Raw genomic sequence first — 17105 nt, 5'->3', positions numbered from 1 at the left:
CTTCCCGACCCAGGGATCAAACCCGGGTCTCCCACATTGGAGGCAGACGCTTTAACCTCTGAGCCACCAGGGAATGTTTGGAGTCAATGAAAGGCAGCTGTAAATGAGATGGTTGGATGGCATCACCGACTCAATGGACATGAGTTTGAGCATATTCTGGGAGATGGTGAAGGACAGGGAAGCCTGGCATGCTGCAGTCCATGGGGTCGCAAAAAGAAACCTGAACCCCCTGCATTGAAAGGTGAAGTCTTAGCCAGTGGACCACCAGAGAAATCCCTGTCTTTTTCTCTTTTAATATGAAAAACTTTTAGTAGTTTACTCAAGTATCTAAGTGTGACAATTCTAGTAACAATTACTTTACTGATCTATAAAAACCCTTATTATACATATTATATTTTAGTTTGTATTTCACTCTTTATTGCATTTCTGTTCTGATCTGTTTTTCCTATTCTACTTGTTTCAAAGTACATTATTTATTGAATTTATAATACATATTTTAAGTAATTACTATTATAGTAAATCTTATTTTATTATTTTAAATCACTATCAATACTTATATGTTTTAATATTTATTATGTATTAGGCACAATGCTAAGTGCTTTAAATGGATTATAACACTTAATACTCAGACTGCTACAAACGGCATATTATATATCTATCTTAATCAACTGAAGTAACAATGGTTCAGAGAATGTAAGTAAATTATCCACAGTTACATAGCTAACAACTAGTTATCTGTCTTGATAGTAACATGACTAAAAGAAAGCTGTTCTTTTTAAACAAATGTGTCAGTGCTTGTTATTTCCAAGAGCATGGTCTTTACTGAACATCCCATGTAGGCAGGGGTTTGTGGGAGGTGGGGGCAGGAGCAAGGTAAATTTGTATCTTTGGTCCGATCTCAGAATCTGACAGATCAGTATTTATAGGAAAAGCCAATAGGAACCCCTCTTCACTGGGTTATGCAAGAGAATTAAGCTCCAACGCTCCATTGTGTATACTGAGTTAACTTTTCTCCCAGGCATCTAGAATGGGGCTCAGTTCAGTTCAATTCAGTCGTTCAGTTGTGTCCAACTCTGCGACCCCATGAATCGCAGTACGCCAAGCCTCCCTGTCCATCACCAACTCCTGGAGTTCACTCAGACTCATGTCCATCGAGTTGTTGATTCCATCCAGCCATCTCATCCTCTGTCGTCCCCTTCTCTTCCTGCCCCCAATCCCTCCCAGCATCAGGGTCTTTTCCAATGAGTCAACTCTTCATATGAGGTGGCCAAAGTATTGGAGTTTCAGCTTCAGCATTAGTCTTTCCAATGAACACCCAGGACTGATCTCCTTTAGGATGGACTGGTTGGATCTCCTTGCAGTTCAAGGGACTCTCAAGAGTCTTCTCCAACACCACAGTTCAAAAGCATCAATTCTTCAGTGTTAGCTTTCTTCACAGTCCAACTGTCACATTGATACATGACCACAGGAAAAACCATAGCCTTGACTAGATGGACCTTTGTTGGCAAAGTAATGTCTCTGCTTTTGAATATGCTATCTAGGTTGGTCATAACTTTCCTTCCAAGGAGTAAGCGTCTTTTAATTTCATGGCTGCAATGTTAACCTTGGGAGAAATGATTAAAGTGTCACTGGAATCATTTTCTTAGTTTTGTAGCTCAGAGGAGGAACTTGGGTTGATACAAGTCTACAAAACATCAAGTTAGAAGGCTTGGGCAGAGTTGAGGTCAAGTAAGATGCTGAGGCTCTCCAGGCCTGCAACTTCACAGAAAAGGAGTTTTAGATGAAAAACCTGTGACCTGGCCAAGGGTTAACATCCTGAAAGATGTTAGGGACTGTGGGGGGCTGGTGCGGACAGCCCTCTTCAAAGCCAGTCCACAAGTTCCACTGATGACATCTTAGCACTTTGAGGACTCCTCTTTTGAAATTGCCATAACTCTTATGAGAGCAAGACAGACTATTTTCACTTTTCACAGTTTATTTTCACTCATATCTTGGTTTTGAACCAACCAATATTACTCAGCGGATTCACTCATTTTATCTCCAGACTTAACTACAAATAACTTTAGTCTGTTTATGAAAAAAGTGAGAAGACAGTCCATGGAATGGGGAAAAAAATTTGCAAATCATATTTGGTAAGAGGTTACTAACCAAAACATATAAAGAACTCATATAACTCAATAGCAAAAAGCCAAATAACTCAATTTAAAAATGGGCCAAGAACCTAAAGAAATATTTCTCCAAAGAAGATATAAGAAAGGCCAACAGGTATATGAAAAGCTGCTCAATGTCATTAATCATTAAGGAAATGCAAATTAAAACCACAATGGGATATCACTTCACATCTGTTGGAATGGCCATCATCAAAACCAGACAAGAGATAATAAATTCTAGTGTGGATGTGGAAAAAAAGAGAACCCTTGTGCACTATTGTTAGGACTGTAAATTGATGCAACCATCATGGGAAACAGTATGGAGAATCCTCAAAAAATTGAAAATAGGGCTACTGTGTGATCCAGCTGGGAATATAACCAAAGGAAACTGAAACACTCACTCAAAAAGATACCTGCACCCCTATGTTCACAGCAGCACTATTTATAATAGCCAAGCAAGCCATGGAAACCACCTAAGCTGTCTCCGTTCATCAATGGATGAATGGAGAAATTGTGTGTGTGTGTGTGTGTGTGTGTGTGTGTGTGTGAAGGAATATTATTTAGTCATAAAAATGAGGAAATCCTTCCATTTGTGATAACATCATGGACCTTGAAAGCATTATGCTACATGAAATAACTCAGAGAAAAACATACTATATGATCTCACTTATATGTGGGATTTAAAAACCTAAACCAAAAAACAACAACAAACTCATAGTAAAAGAGATCAGACTTGTGGTTACCAGAGGCAGGGGGTGAGGTGGAGTGGGGCAGAAATGGAGGAAGGTGGTTAGAACATCCAGATTTTCACTTATAAGCTAAATCAGTACCAGGAATGCAAAATGATATACTATAGTGAACACTGCCGGTGATACACAGGAGAAGGTGGATGTTTGCTGAACCTATTTTGGTAATCATTTCACAATATTTGTCAATCAAACCATCCTGCTGTGCGTCTTAAACTTACAGTGATGTATGTAAATTATTTCTGGAAAAATAAAACTGGAAAAGATTCACACCCATCTTCCTGGCCTTGTTACTGACTGGCTGTTTAACATCCGTCTCACCACCTAATGTCTCAGGGGCCACTTTTTCTAAGACAGTGACTGGATTAAATGATCTCTAAGATTCCTTCCCGCTGGAAAATCCCAGGACCAGGCAACCAGTAAAGATCTGACAATGCTGAGAATGTTCAAAAGAAGGGATCACAGACTCTGAAGGGAAAATAATTTGAAAACGTCACAATAACCTGTGCCTTTACTTCCATGGTATTTTGCAAAGGACAGAGACCCTGCTACTCCATTCATTCATTATGGACTGGCCACATTCAGACGGGTAGGGCAAGATTCTCCCATACTCAACAATAGTAAGGATAAAAATAACTATCTTTACTGGGGTCCTTCAAAGTGCCTGTCACTTCATAGATTCTAATTCTTTAAGGAGTTCACAGTCCAAGAGGCAGACAATCAAACCAATGGACTACAGCTGCCTTTAACTAACTCCAAGTAAGTTTACTAATTTCCCATGGAATTCTCATTGCCTTGAGTCTGTCCTGATAGTAATTTGACTTAAAAAAAAAAAGTATCAGTGCTTGTTCACTGACAGAAGCATCATCCAGACTGAACATCATTACTAATGATGTTACTAATAATGCCCCGTCATCACCCATTTTTCTCATCTGTCTCCCACAGTGTTTTATGATGCTTTTATGGGAGCTACATACTGCATTAAACTGTAAATCATAATAGTAGCAGACTATTATTTATATTGCCTATTTCATTTTTTTTGGTGCCAGAAAAATATAGGTGAGTCAGGGGAAATCTATTATCCTTCTTATGAAAACCACTCACATGCATGTTTCAATTTGTATGTGCATTGAAATCCCAAGGCTGCCACTTCCCTTCCTTGAACAGCTTACCTAAATTTTCTCTTTTATTTTTTTACCTATCATACAGTGAAGGATAATAATAGTGTGTGTCTCAGAGGGTACTGTGAGAATTAAACAAAGAACCTGTGCTTGGGAGGTAGTCAATGTTGAATAAATATTTGCTACCGTGAACCATTGTGAGATGTAAATATTATCTTGGTAAATGGTTTGGAGCCCTTCTCTAAAGGAAAAAACCCACTTTGTTGTCCATCTACTTACTGAATACGTCTGTACTCCAAACGGGTAGGGTTTTTCCCCCGTATTAAGCAGTTCTCCAGTTTTCAGGAGATTCCAGCTGGTTCCCTACAGAAGTGTTAGTCACTCAGTTGTGTCTGTCTCTTTGTGACCCCATAGTCTTTAGCCCTCTTCTGTCCATGGAATTCTCCAGGCAAGAATACTGGGTTGCATTCCCTTCTCCAGGGGATCTTCCCAACCCAGGGATTGAACCCAGGTCTCCTGCATTGCTGGCAGATTCCTTACTGTCTGAGCCACCAAGGAAGCCCAATTTAATTCAATTCTGACAGCATCCGCCTGGACGTAGCGTCAGATCCCACAGGTTAAGGGTTCAGTCCCTCAAGACTGTTTTCCCTTCCCACTTCAGACATCAATAGCAAGTCCAGGTCATCCTGTACATTCCCATGACCCTCTCCTCTGTTCAGTAATTTGCTAGAGCAGCTCACAGAACTCATGAAAAAAGCTTACTTACTAGATCACTGGTTGATCATAAAAGGATGCAATTCCGGAACAGCCAGATGAAAGAGACACAAGGGCAAGGTGTGTGGCAAGTGGGATGGAAGTTCCATGTTCTCCACAGCAAGCAACCCTCCCAGCACCTCCACATGCTCACCAATCTAGAAGATTCCCAACCACCATCATTTTTTTTTTTTTTAATGGAGGCTTCCTTGTATATGACTCATTTGAAAAGACCCTGATGCTGGGAAAGATTGAAGGTGGGAGGAGAAGGGGGTGACAGAGGATGAGATGGTTGGATGGCATCACCGACTCAATGGACATGAGTTTGAGTAAACTCTGGGAGTTGGTGATGGACAGAGAGGCCTGGGCATGCTGCAGTCCATGGGGTCACAAAGAGTCGGACATGACTGAGCAACTGAACTGAACTGAACTGAACTCTTTGTATATAGATGGTTGATTCAATCACTGACCATTGGCGTTTGATTCAACCTCCTTGCCTCTGAGATGGAGGTAGAGAGGGTGGGTGAGCTTTTAATTTCCAGCCTTGTAATCACATGGAAGGTTTCCCTGGCAACCAGCCCTCATCCTGTGGTTATCTTTCCAAAAATCACCTTGTTTCCCCTTTAGTGTTCTGGAGCTATTTCAGGAATGAAGGATTAAAACCAAATATTGTAATGAAAGATGCTCCTATGTTCTAATCACTTAGTTAATTACAAGAGTTATAGGAGTTGTGAGCCAGGATCCATGATGAACCCCAAAATATATATTTCTTTAAAAAAACACTTTGCATCTTTGATAGAAAATGACAACACAAAGGGTGCACTAGAATGGCCACACTTTTATTTGGATGGCAGTAATTTTTCCTATCAGTTTCTCTTGGGAAGCAATTTGTCACCAGGCATAAATACATTCCTATCTGGTTCTCAGCTTTCTGGGAATCTTTCCTGGCTTTAATAATCCAAAATGCAGAAGGTGCATGAATGGAGATGTTTCTTGGTCCAGTGGAAACTGAGAAATGATATGCATAATTTCTGAGCAAAATCTTGAGCCATTGTGTGGTCTGCCATCTTTTTCTTTCCTTCGGCCACAAAATTGACATTGTCCCAGGAGGAGGCTGTTTCATTGGCCTGGGACTTGAAAATGACAGGAGCAGAGCCACAACCAAGCTTTGGGGGACAAGTCACCTGAGTTGGGCATAAAGCCTTGTTTACATGAGCCACTGAGATTCAAAGGTTGTGGGGTTACCATGGCATGACTTAGCCTAGGCTGACAGACACTGTTGTTAAAGTAGATTTATGGAAAGCCTCTTATTTAAGTATTTGCCTATGCCATCATTACTCTTTGATCCTCGGTAGACTTAAGCCATTAGCAGTTTTGACATCAGCCTGGCAGCCCCCTTCTGGCTGAAATAGCTTGAAATCAGATGATTCCAGAGTCCTTGGGATGTTTGTGATCAGGTGTCTGTCAGGTTCTTGAGATCCCAGGGCATTTCTGGTTTCTAAAGTAAAGCCCTACCAACAAGCTCTTCCTAACAAAGACCATATGTGTAAAGTACGTAGACTGGGTGGATGGGGATGTGTCTAGAGGACGCAGTAACTGCATTCATTGGTTATGTTGGACTTTGGGGATTGTAGAGATGCTTGAAAAGAAATCAGCAAAGCTCCCCAAAGCCTGTGCATAGCTCGGACCCACAACCAGGATCTTCTCAGTCTAGACTAGCTCTCTGATGAACCTTTAGTTTTGTACGCCAGTCTCGTGACTACAGAAATCCCAGTGGTTATCCATCTAAAAAGGAGCTGCCTTGCTGTTCCCTGAGCTGCTTTTTCCTTAGACCGACTCCAGAGTGTGACACTGTCTGTCTGGTCCCAGAATCCCCCTTGCTGCCACTAGAGAAAAGCACACCCATTCTTTTATCAGCGTTTTTTTTTTTTTTTTTGCTGCTTACTTCAATTAAACAAAGATGAGAATAAACCACAGCAAAATCCAACAAAGCCTTATGCAATAGGAGTCCAGATTCTTTTGAATAAGCCCATCCAGTTAAATTCCCTGGTCTACACCCTCCGACACCTTCTTAGATGGATAACCACTGGGATTTCCACCTGCCAAATGCCTGAGGTTGGGGTTCCCATAAGCACCCCTCACACCCTTTGGGAACTTCTAAGGGCCCTGGGAACAGCCCCCACCTCATCCCTTCATAGCAAACTGGCCTGAAGAGCCAACTGTGGCAGGACAACAGGCTCCTTTGTGGCCTTGAGTGGGTAGTGTGCACGTTTGAGGTGTTGCCACTTGAACATGTCAGAGCTGGAATCAGAACCCCGGCTGCATGACCCCAGGGAGGATGCCTTCCCTGCCTGCCCTGCGCTGCCTTTCATTCTTCATCATGTTTATCATCTGTGTCCTTCCTCCACATACGCCCCTTCTCTGGATGCAGGTCAATGCCAACAACATTTTGCGTCACTTGTCAACATTCTCCAAGCAGACAAAATACCATTGCTACTGTTCCATGAGCATCTTCTGTCTTCTCAAGCCCGTTGCACTTTTTCCCAAGTTAATTCTATTCTCTGTGTAGATTTTAGGAGTGGGAATTGAGCTCAGCTTAACAGAGCCTAGAAGAAGAACCTAGAAGGGTTTTAGAAACCTGGAAACCCAAACAGTTCTCACTTCCCTAAATGTCCTGCACAACGGCTTCTTTTGCGGTTGTGGGCCTCCCTGTGATCGTGAAGAATAGTCTCTCCACAGCCCTCAGGCTGACTACAGGGAGGTGCCAGCTTCCACTTACAATGCTGGGGTGAAACTGACACAGATATGAACACCTTTTATCCTCATAACAACCCTATGTAGTAGAGACTTTTCCCATCATCAATTCCCATCATCCAAATTTTTTCTCCAGGAATGCATCTAATCTTTATAAGTAAACACTGGGTTTTACGGGCTTCCCTGGTGGCACCGTGGTAAAGAATCCACCTGCAATGCAGGAGACGTGGAGACATGGGTCGGGAAGATCAGCTGGAGAAGGAAATGGCAACCCATTCCAGTAACCTTGCCCAGAAAATGCCGTGGAAAGAGGAGCTTGGCAGGCTACAGTCCATGGGATCGCAAAAGAGTTGGACACAGCTAAGAGACTAAACAACCACAACATCATCCCAATAAGGAAATTGAGGCCCAGAATAGTTAATACAGATTTTCTTGCTCAGAAAAGGAAGTTTCAGGATTCAAACCAGACAATTTGATTCCAAGAGTCGTAACTCTCAGTCACAACTCTCCGAATCCCAAGCCTCGATTTCCAGGGGGGAAGAAACTGATAGATTCAGCTTGTGGCAGGAATTTTACCAGGAATGTGGGGTTATACAGTACAAATATGGTAGCTGAGGTCCAGAAGTCAAGGGGTGATGGAGGGAGAGGGAACAGCTGTTCTCAGAAAAAGTGAACGTTGTATGCCGGGCATTTACTCAAAAAGGTGTTTAGTACATCTTGCGGGAGAGGAGTTCATAGTTCTTACTCATGAACCAGCTGAAAATTTGTTGTGGGGAGTTCAAAATTTGTTCCAGGCTACATGTGAGACAAGATTCAAATACAGTTTGTCTCATTCCTAAGCCTTATCTTTCTTTTTTTTATTTTTTTTGGCTGCACAGAGTGGCATGTGGGATCACAGCCACACCCCCTGCTTTGGGACTGAGGAGTCTTAACCATTGGACCACCAGGGAAGTCCCCTCACTTTGCTACAATCTAGTTTCAGAGATGGATGCCCACCACAGTTGAGAGAATGCAATATGCGGCAAACTGCATTTTCCAAAAAGGGCTGCAACAAATGTCTCCCACATCACATGATCTTGAAAGATTAACTCTGACGTTTCCCCCACTGAGATAAGGGGGCTGTAGTTCTCTCCTGGGATTGGGGAGGGCTTGTGAGACCACAGGAGTGGCACTACAGAACTTCTAAGGTAAGGTCATAAAAGCTGGAGGAGCTTACACTGCGACTCTTAAAATGCTCACACTTAGAACCTAGCCACCATGCTGTGAGGAAGTGCAAGCCGCCCATGCAGAAAGACCGTATGGAGAAAGCTTGAAAGTATTTAGAGAAAGAGGAATGCCTGTCCTGCTCCAGCTGCTCCAACTCCCACGTTCCCAGCTACCACCTGACTGCCATCTCTGCAATCTCATGATTGAACCAGATGAGCCCTTCTCAAATGGTTTTAAGCTGCTAATCTGCCGGGAGGATGTGTTATATAACCGCAGTAACTAGAACAGCATATTCTTTTTTAAAAAAATTATTTTGTTTTTATTTATTTATTTGGCTGTGCCAGCTCTTGGCTGTGGCATGTGGGATCTTCTATCTTTATTACAGCATGTGGGGTCTTTAGTCATGGCCTGCAAACTCTTGGTTTTGGCACGTGGGCTCTAGTTCCCTGACCTAGGATGGAACCTGGGCCCTCTGCATTGGGAGCATGGCGTCTTAGCCGTTGGACCACCAGGGAAGTCCCTAGTATAGCATGTTCTGAAGAACAGAGGTCTTCAGAAGAGCATGAGAGCCATTTTCAAGTGTCTGAAGGGCTGCTGGTGTAGGAGTTTAATTTGTAGTGGGGGAAGCTCCAGGAGGCACTGTATATCAACAGTTGCAATTTACAAGGAAGCAAATTTGATTCTTCTTGGTGGTTTAGTTGCTAAGTCGAGTCCGACTCATGCAACCCCATGCACTGTAGCCTGCCAGGCTCCTCTGTCCAAGAGATTCTCCAGGCAAGAATACTGGAGTGGATTGCTATTTCCTTTTCCAGGGGATCTTCCTGACCCAGGAATCGAACCCTGGTCTCCTGCATTGCAGGCAGATTCTTTACCAACTGAATTAGGAGGGAAGCCCTGTACAGAGCCCTTCTGTATCAGTAGAATGTTAGGGTCACCCATGAGAGAGCACTCTGCCAGCAAACAAACTCAATCAGAGGGATGACCATTTGGGAGGAGGGTTGTAGAAGGGTTGTAGGGACATGCTAAGTCATGGACAACTCTTTTGTGACCCTATGCATTACAGCGCACTAGGCTCCACTGTCCATGGGATTCTCCAGGCAAGAATACTGGAGCGGGTTGCCATTTCCGTCTCCAGGGGATCTTCCCGACCCAGGGATGGAACCTGCATTGCAGGTGGACTCCTTGTGGATGGAGCCACCAGGGAAGCCCAGTCTCACATGAGTTAGGGTTAAAACTGTTTTGAAGAAGAAACATTTGGTAAACTCTTCTCAGAGGAGGTGAGGGACTTTCAAGTTGAAGAGGGTTGGGAACGGTGGAAAAACAGGACTACTTGGCAAAAAACAAACAAACAAAACCCCAACCAACCAACCAACCAAAAAAAAAAAAAAAAGAGGAAACTATTTAACCAGCAATAGCAAATTAACCATGCCCCTCTCACCTTAAGACTTCTTATCTATTTATGGTGTGTTATGAGCCAGCATGGGCTTCCCTGGTGGCTCAGAGGATAAAGAATCTGCCACCAATGCAAGAGACCCAAGTTCAGTTGCTGGGTTGGCAAGATCCCCTGGAGGAAGGCATGGCAACCCACTCCAGTATTCTTGCCTGGAGAATCCCATGGATAGTGGAGCCTGGTGTGTGGGCTACAGTCCATAGGTACACAAATAGACATGACCGAGCGACACACACACTCACATGTGCACCAGCATCCTCCCAGACCCTCAATTCTCACATCCCAGTGCTGCTGAGTTATTTCACTCTTATCTCCACAGTACGTCCTGCTTCCTGCGTCTTTACCACGCTGGCTTTGCTCTAGCCATCATCACCTCTTATCTTGATGATAGTCTTAGAGTCGGTCCCGGCTCCAAACCCAAAGTCTCCATTCAGTTTCCCCTTGCCTTTAGAATAAAGTTGAAATTTCTTAGGTATTCCAGGCTTTCATGATATGACAGAGGATAGGGGTTCGGGTGGGGAGAGAGTCAAGCCCCTCCCTACTTGGCACCTGTTGGAGACAGAACTGAACATCTCAGGGCATCTGCCAACAATCCAGCGTCACACCTGACTCGGTGCTATTTTTCCCGCCACAGAGTGTGCGTCTGCAGTACTGGATGCAAGACTATTCACGTTTTTGTGTCCTCCACAGTACTTTGCACACAGTTGGCCCCCAAGACAACTTCGAATGACCCTATGAAAGATTGAATTTCTACATTTAAGCGACCTGGAAAGATTTCCCCTGATCTCAACTCGGGATTATAGACTCTGTGTAACGCTTCAACAGGCCCGGCACCTAGAAGTGCACGCCCAAGAAGCACTTGTTGAACCGCACAGAATAAATCAGATCCCCCCCCCCCAGTCCCGCCCTGGCAGCGAGGTGGGTCTTTGGCAAGCGCGCGACCAAAATCCATGACTCTTAAATTCTTATGTAACAGTTAATGACCCTCCCAGCCCACACTGGACATCTCTCCCGTCGGAGAAGCGCAAGGGCCGGAAAGGAAGCGAGAGTAATCTTTGCAAACACGCTCATTTGGTGGCGGAGGCACGGATTGACTTCCAGCCTCGGTTCACTATCGGAAAACGCCGCTGCGCGCTGGGCGCGGTGCGGTGAGGGGCGGGCAGAGGGGGCGGCCGGCCGGTGGAGGCGCATTTCACCCGGTGGGTAAGGCCTGCCCACCCGGCACGCCCAGGGGCTCCCGGGGGCTGCGGTGACAGCGGCCCCAGAAGGTGACTCGAGTTCAAGGCGGTGCCCGTGAGGTTCCCGCCGGCGCCGGGGCCGCGGAGGACAGGCCGGGCCCCGGGGGAAAAGCGAGCGCCCCGCTCCGGATCGCTGCGCCCCTCTCCCCTGCCCAGCCCCGCGCGCCGCCCGCCGGCCCCCGCTCCCTCCCCGGGTGCCGGCCGGCCGGGCCTCCCGGCGCCGCGAGGCGGGGAAGATGGCGGCGCGGCCCGGCCCGGGGCGGCCGCGAGGGGCGGCGGCGCTGTGCGCTCGGCTGGGCCGGCGCGGCTAGAGCGGCGCCTGGGCCCGGGCGGCGCGGCCTCCTCCCCGCCCGCCGCCGCCGCGGCCGCCGCGCCCCGCCCCGCGCGCCCGCCCGCCCGCGCGCCCGCCCCTCCCCGGGCCCGGCCGTGCCCCGCGTCGCGCTCCCCCGGGATGGCCCGCGCGCCTCGGCGCTGCCTCGCGGAGCTCACGGCGGAGCGGCGGCGGCCGCGCTCGGGGGGCGCGCGTGAAGGGGCCGCCTGGGGGCCGAGCGGGCGCCGCCAACATGTCGGATACCAAGGTAAAAGTTGCCGTCCGGGTCCGGCCCCTGAACCGACGAGGTGAGCAAGCTTTCCGCTCCTTTGCGCTTTGCGATCGGGGCTGAGGGCGGGGGGGTGGGGGGCAACTTTGGAAAACTGCGGGGCCGCCGGGCTGGGGCGGCGGGAGCGGGAGGCGAGCCGGGGCCGGGTAGCTCCGGGGAGGAGGCGGCGTCCGCCGCGGCCGCGGGCACCCGGTGCGCCGGCTCCCGGCTCGGGCCGCCTCCCGGGGGAGAGCGCCGCGCGGGCGCGCAGAGGCGGGCTGCGGGCGCGGATGCACGGCTCTGCAACACTGTTCCTCCCCTTTTGCTTTCAGAACTGGAACTCAACACCAAGTGCGTGGTGGAGATGGAAGGGAATCAAACGGTCCTGCACCCTCCTCCTTCTAACACCAAACAGGGAGAAAGGTAAAAGCGGGTGCCGACGGCGGGCGGGTGCAGCCCCGCCGCCTCCTGCAAGTTTGAGCCAGGAAAATGGGAGTGCTCTTTCCTATTGTTAGGAGGACGGCTTCAAGTTTGTCGCACGCTCCCGTCTGAAGCTGTTGCAAGTCCAAGTTCCTCTCTCTCCTCCCTCTGCCCCCCTCTCCCTTGTCCCCTCCCATCTAGAGGCAGGACATCCCGGGCCAGAGCTGGGACCAGTCCTGTGTCCCCGGCCCGCGGCGAGACACCCCGAGAGGGCCTGCTGGGACTCTCGAGATGATGGTCCCACGGCCACATTTTACAGATGAGAAAACTGAGGCCTGAGGCGAGGAATGACCTCCCAAGGCCGGCACCGTGGAACCCGGTGCCCCTGGTTCTTTCCACCCCTGCACTGGTGGCTTTATTTGGCAGACACTTGTTAAGGAACTTTGTGTAATATAGGGAGTGGGAGGAATACCCCCTCCACTCCCACCGCAGTTAAGCAAAACAGTTTTGTACGATGCTGGCTCAGGCCTGCACCATTTAAGATCTATTATTTTGTTGGTGCTAGGTTGAGATAATGTCTGAATGTAATGCGCGAATTTTGATTTTCAGGAAGACAAAAGTAGTGCCCCGGAGCTGTGTAGACACTGGGGGGATGTTTAAGAGGGGCTGCATTTACTAGATGGCAACATATTTGCATTTGAAAAGTGTTAACTGTTGGATCCTTATTAATTCAGCTCTATTCCACGCAACAGTATGGGAAAATGCCCTAAAATAATTTGAATATTTGGCATTTTTCTGGTAAGCCCCTGAGAAGAAAAGGGTTGAAATTCATTCAGTATAGCGGTGCAGTAGCTTGGAAAAATAGGAAAGAGAAACCAGGGAGATTTGAAAAATTAACTCTTCTGGAGTGAGTTTTTGTTTCCAAAAGTCGCCTGTTACCTGTTGATTGATGTGATACAATTTAGTGACGTTTTTGCTCTTTGGAGCTTTTTTTTTTTTTTTTTTTCCCCTCACTGAACAGCAGCTCTGAAGTAGGGTTTGTTACTTTATTGCTAAAGGAAGCAACTGCCTTCATTCTGTAATCATGCAGTGTCCAGGCATAGTTTACTAAATTTGGGGGAAGAAACTATCAGGAGGTAAATTTGAGAATTTTTTGCTTTTTGTGCTGAGGCTAGAAATTTTTATCTATTGTGCAAACATTCTGCTTCCTATAGCAGACTGGTATGGTGAAGGTAAATAGCTGTTATATTTAAAATGTGTTAAATGCTTTTTAACAGTAATGGTTGTATCCTTGGATAATATTTTTAGATACATTTTAAATATTTATAGTATTTTAGATCCATTTATAGCAATATAGTTGTATATTTCATGTTAATAGCAAGTAAACTCATTGAGTAAATTAAGATATTTACAAGTTACATTGGCTGCCTAGATCACCAGTACCTTTCCCTCATCTCCCCCACACCCAAACTGAATATTTTCTCATGTTTAAGAAATAAATTCTGCTGGGTCAGATTCTTCAAAGCAATCTACGAAATAGGTAGAATTGTCAACTCCTGTGTTTCTGTGGCTTCTGCTGGTTTGGCACCTGCTTCTTGCCACTCTTAACCATAAGGATTGTTACTGTTAGCTACTATTTAATGTTATAAAGCTTTGTCCATTGTGGACAGGCAGGGATTTAATTTTGTGGAATGTGGATAGACTTTACAACTGCAGACACTTGGCTGGAAAGGCTAAATAACCAGTTGATCATTTTTAGGGCCACCACTGTCATTACTAATCAGGATCTTTTAAGTAACGATTTGTAGTGTGATTTGGGGATTTCTCCATATGCTTGCTTCTTGGAATAGCCCGTTATCCAGAGCTATAAGAATAGGGCTGAAACATGTTCTGACCTCCTGACAGAATTATTTGAATGGTGGATGGGCTCTTTCTGCGGGTTTTGCCTAGGTACGTGTCATTCAGTTTATAGACAAACTGGGAGGGTTCAACCCAGCAGTACTGCTTGCACGTTAGGATTACTGTCTTTGCAAGGATGGAGACATCAAATGCATTTTGATTTTCATTATGCAGCTTGGTTTCATCTTTCTCCAGTGGATTTTCCCTTAAAGCAACAGCACATTTAAAAATAGAAACAGTTTCTCCCTTGGGTTCTAGGTTGATTAGTTGCAACAATGCTTCATGTTATGTTTGCAATTCATTTCTTTTTCATTTGTTTTGGACTCAAGCTCAGAGCTAGGTGAGACTAGTGTTTTTCTTACCTAGAAGTCCAAGGCTTGAAGTGTAAGAAGTTTTTAAATGAATCTTGGTAAACCTTATCATTGAAATAGCTGTTTTTCCAAATATTGCAGGAAATTACTAATGTATTAATGGTGGTTGGAATTTTAAGTTACTAGGTCCAAGTTTTCAGTCCTACTAGTAAAAACAAGCAAGAGTACATTGGTTTCCAGGAAAAGAAACAGGCTTAGCTTTCATAATTTCCCCCTTTATGGAATCGAAGCCAAGGCTACATGTTACGGTCTAAAAGAGTCACAGGGCTTCTGAGGTTAAAGATATTTGTTTTGGTCCTAAAATTCTAAGATTATAATGTACCACAGAAGTCTAGATTAATAGTTGATAGTTAATAAACCATTCTGAAACATTAAGAGTTATATGAATGGGTTTCTTAACATACCATTGCATTACAATGCAGGAGACATGTATGAAGTTCATTATGAAGTTCAGATCATGCAGGTACCATGCTCAGCACAGGGGATCCAAAGACCACTGTGGACCCAGAACCTATGCCAGAGGCTTACACCTTTGAGAGATGCGAGAAGAGAGAAGTAAAAATAGTTAAAATATAGTGTGGTAGATTATTTAGATTATACTTTTGCCATTATGTTTACCATATCACTTGAAAATTGCCTGTTTCCTCTTCCTTTCCTCCTTTTGGTTGTGAGCTCTGGGAAGGCAGGAACCTTGTCCTACTGACTTTTGTCTTCCATACCTCCAAACAGCACCTGGCACATAGCAGACCTTCAGCAAATGTCTGCATGGTGATGGTTTACACTGTGATGGGAACGCTGAGGAGGGGCTGTGGGCGTGACCCGGGGTCTTGGCATCTTGTAAAGACAGGTGGCATTTGTGCTGGCCATGGGGGTTGCTAAGAGTGCAGGTTCACTTTTTCAAGATCGGTAGAAAGTCCTTTGTCAAAGAAACTGAAAGCATACCTGCCACAGATTACTTCTGGCTGATTGTGTGTGCGTGCGTGCAGAATGTGAAGCAGCGTGCAGAAGCCAGGCAATCCAGGAAGGAGGACAGAATGAGAACCCCTAACTTGCCAAACTACATAATAGTTTAAAAATCAACGTATAACCAGGTGTCCATTGCAAAGTCTTCTCATTCCTGCTGTCATCCTTACACTTAATATCCTCTCACCTCTCCCCAAACAAAAAAGGTGACCTCAGTTATTGATTTCCCATGCATATTTTCAAATACACACACATATATATATATATATATTTTTTTTTCCGCAAATATCTTTTCTATCCTTTAATAGCAGTATGTTGACTCCTTAAAAAAAATCCAGTATGGGTGGTAGTTGTGGTTTTAAAAATACACATGTTCATCTGTGCTCATTCGTGTCCGACTCTTTGCAACCCCATGAACCGTAGCCCACCAGGCTCCTCTGTCCCCCATCTTCCTGGTGAGAAATACTGGAGTGGGTTGCATGCCCTCCTCCAGGGGATCTTCCCAACCCAGGGATCTAATGCATCTCCTGCATTGCAGGTGGATTCTTTACTGCTGAGCCACTGTGGAAGCCCATAAAATATATATATATATATATATATATATATATATATACCCATGTATATATCAATCTGATCTTTGTAGCTTTTAGGAAGTGAAGTTTTATCATCAGAATGTAATGGAACTTGCTTTGTACAGAAATTTTTGTTCTTGATTGTTTTAAACCATTTTAAAGTAAGTAACTGAAAGTAAGTAAATTGTAGGGTAAGCAACTGAAGCCATGTGCAGATATATCCTAGCTAAGTTAAAAGAAAAATTGGATAAATTTAGGCTCTTCGTAAAAGAACATCAAAGTTTTAACTTCTTGCCCAGTTTTTCCATACTGTAGGGTGGGCAGTGTAACTTACAAGGTACACGAAGGTCGGTCAGTGGAAGAAAGCTACAGCTTGGTCGATTTGACTGCATCTATATTTTCCAGTTTATGAATTATACGTTGCAAGTTTTTGATTGTTTATTCCCCCAGACTGGTTTCCCCTGCTATTACAGTGGTTTCCAGGATGGTTTCTTCTCCTCAAGTAAAACTGTAGAGTGAAAGTTGAAAAATTAGTTGAAATCATATCAAATGAAAAAGATCCATCACCAAAGAAGCAGTAATATTCTACTTTATCTAGGGACTTTGAGTTTTATTGTGTTTTCTGTGTTGTTACTCCTCTCTCTGGCTCAATATTACAAAGTTGATTGTAAGAAAGCAGAGTATTTAGATTTCACTAATATAGGAGTGAGCATTCTTCATGCATGATATCAGTGGTATTTTGAAGACTGTTATAATGGAATATTTTCATTAGATGTCCACGTTTTCCATTTTTGTTTTAGAATAGCTGGTCATCTCTCACTTTAAAAGACAAGCCTCAAAGTAATTATAATGTACTAAAGATTAGTGACTTAAAATTATTTTGT

At 45.0% G+C, this 17105-nt stretch overlaps 1 protein-coding gene across 3 annotated transcripts in view; it reads left to right on the top strand.

The window, feature by feature from the left end:
* The window catches only part of KIF13A (kinesin family member 13A), a 194890-nt gene continuing 189642 nt past the window's right edge, over nucleotides 11858-17105 (top strand). For all 3 annotated transcript variants that reach the window (XM_018038721.1, XM_018038723.1, XM_018038722.1), the window contains exons 1-2: nucleotides 11858-12036; nucleotides 12329-12419. In XM_018038721.1, coding sequence (XP_017894210.1) covers nucleotides 11982-12036; nucleotides 12329-12419 — 146 coding nt within the window. In that variant the 5' untranslated portion in view covers nucleotides 11858-11981. The remainder of the gene's footprint in view (nucleotides 12037-12328; nucleotides 12420-17105) is intronic.

The sequence above is a fragment of the Capra hircus genome, chromosome 23 (genome assembly GCF_001704415.2).
Source record: "Capra hircus breed San Clemente chromosome 23, ASM170441v1, whole genome shotgun sequence".
Lineage (NCBI taxonomy): Eukaryota > Metazoa > Chordata > Mammalia > Artiodactyla > Bovidae > Capra > Capra hircus.
Note: the sequence above shows the minus strand (reverse complement) of the source record. Positions and strands in the feature narration are given on the sequence as shown.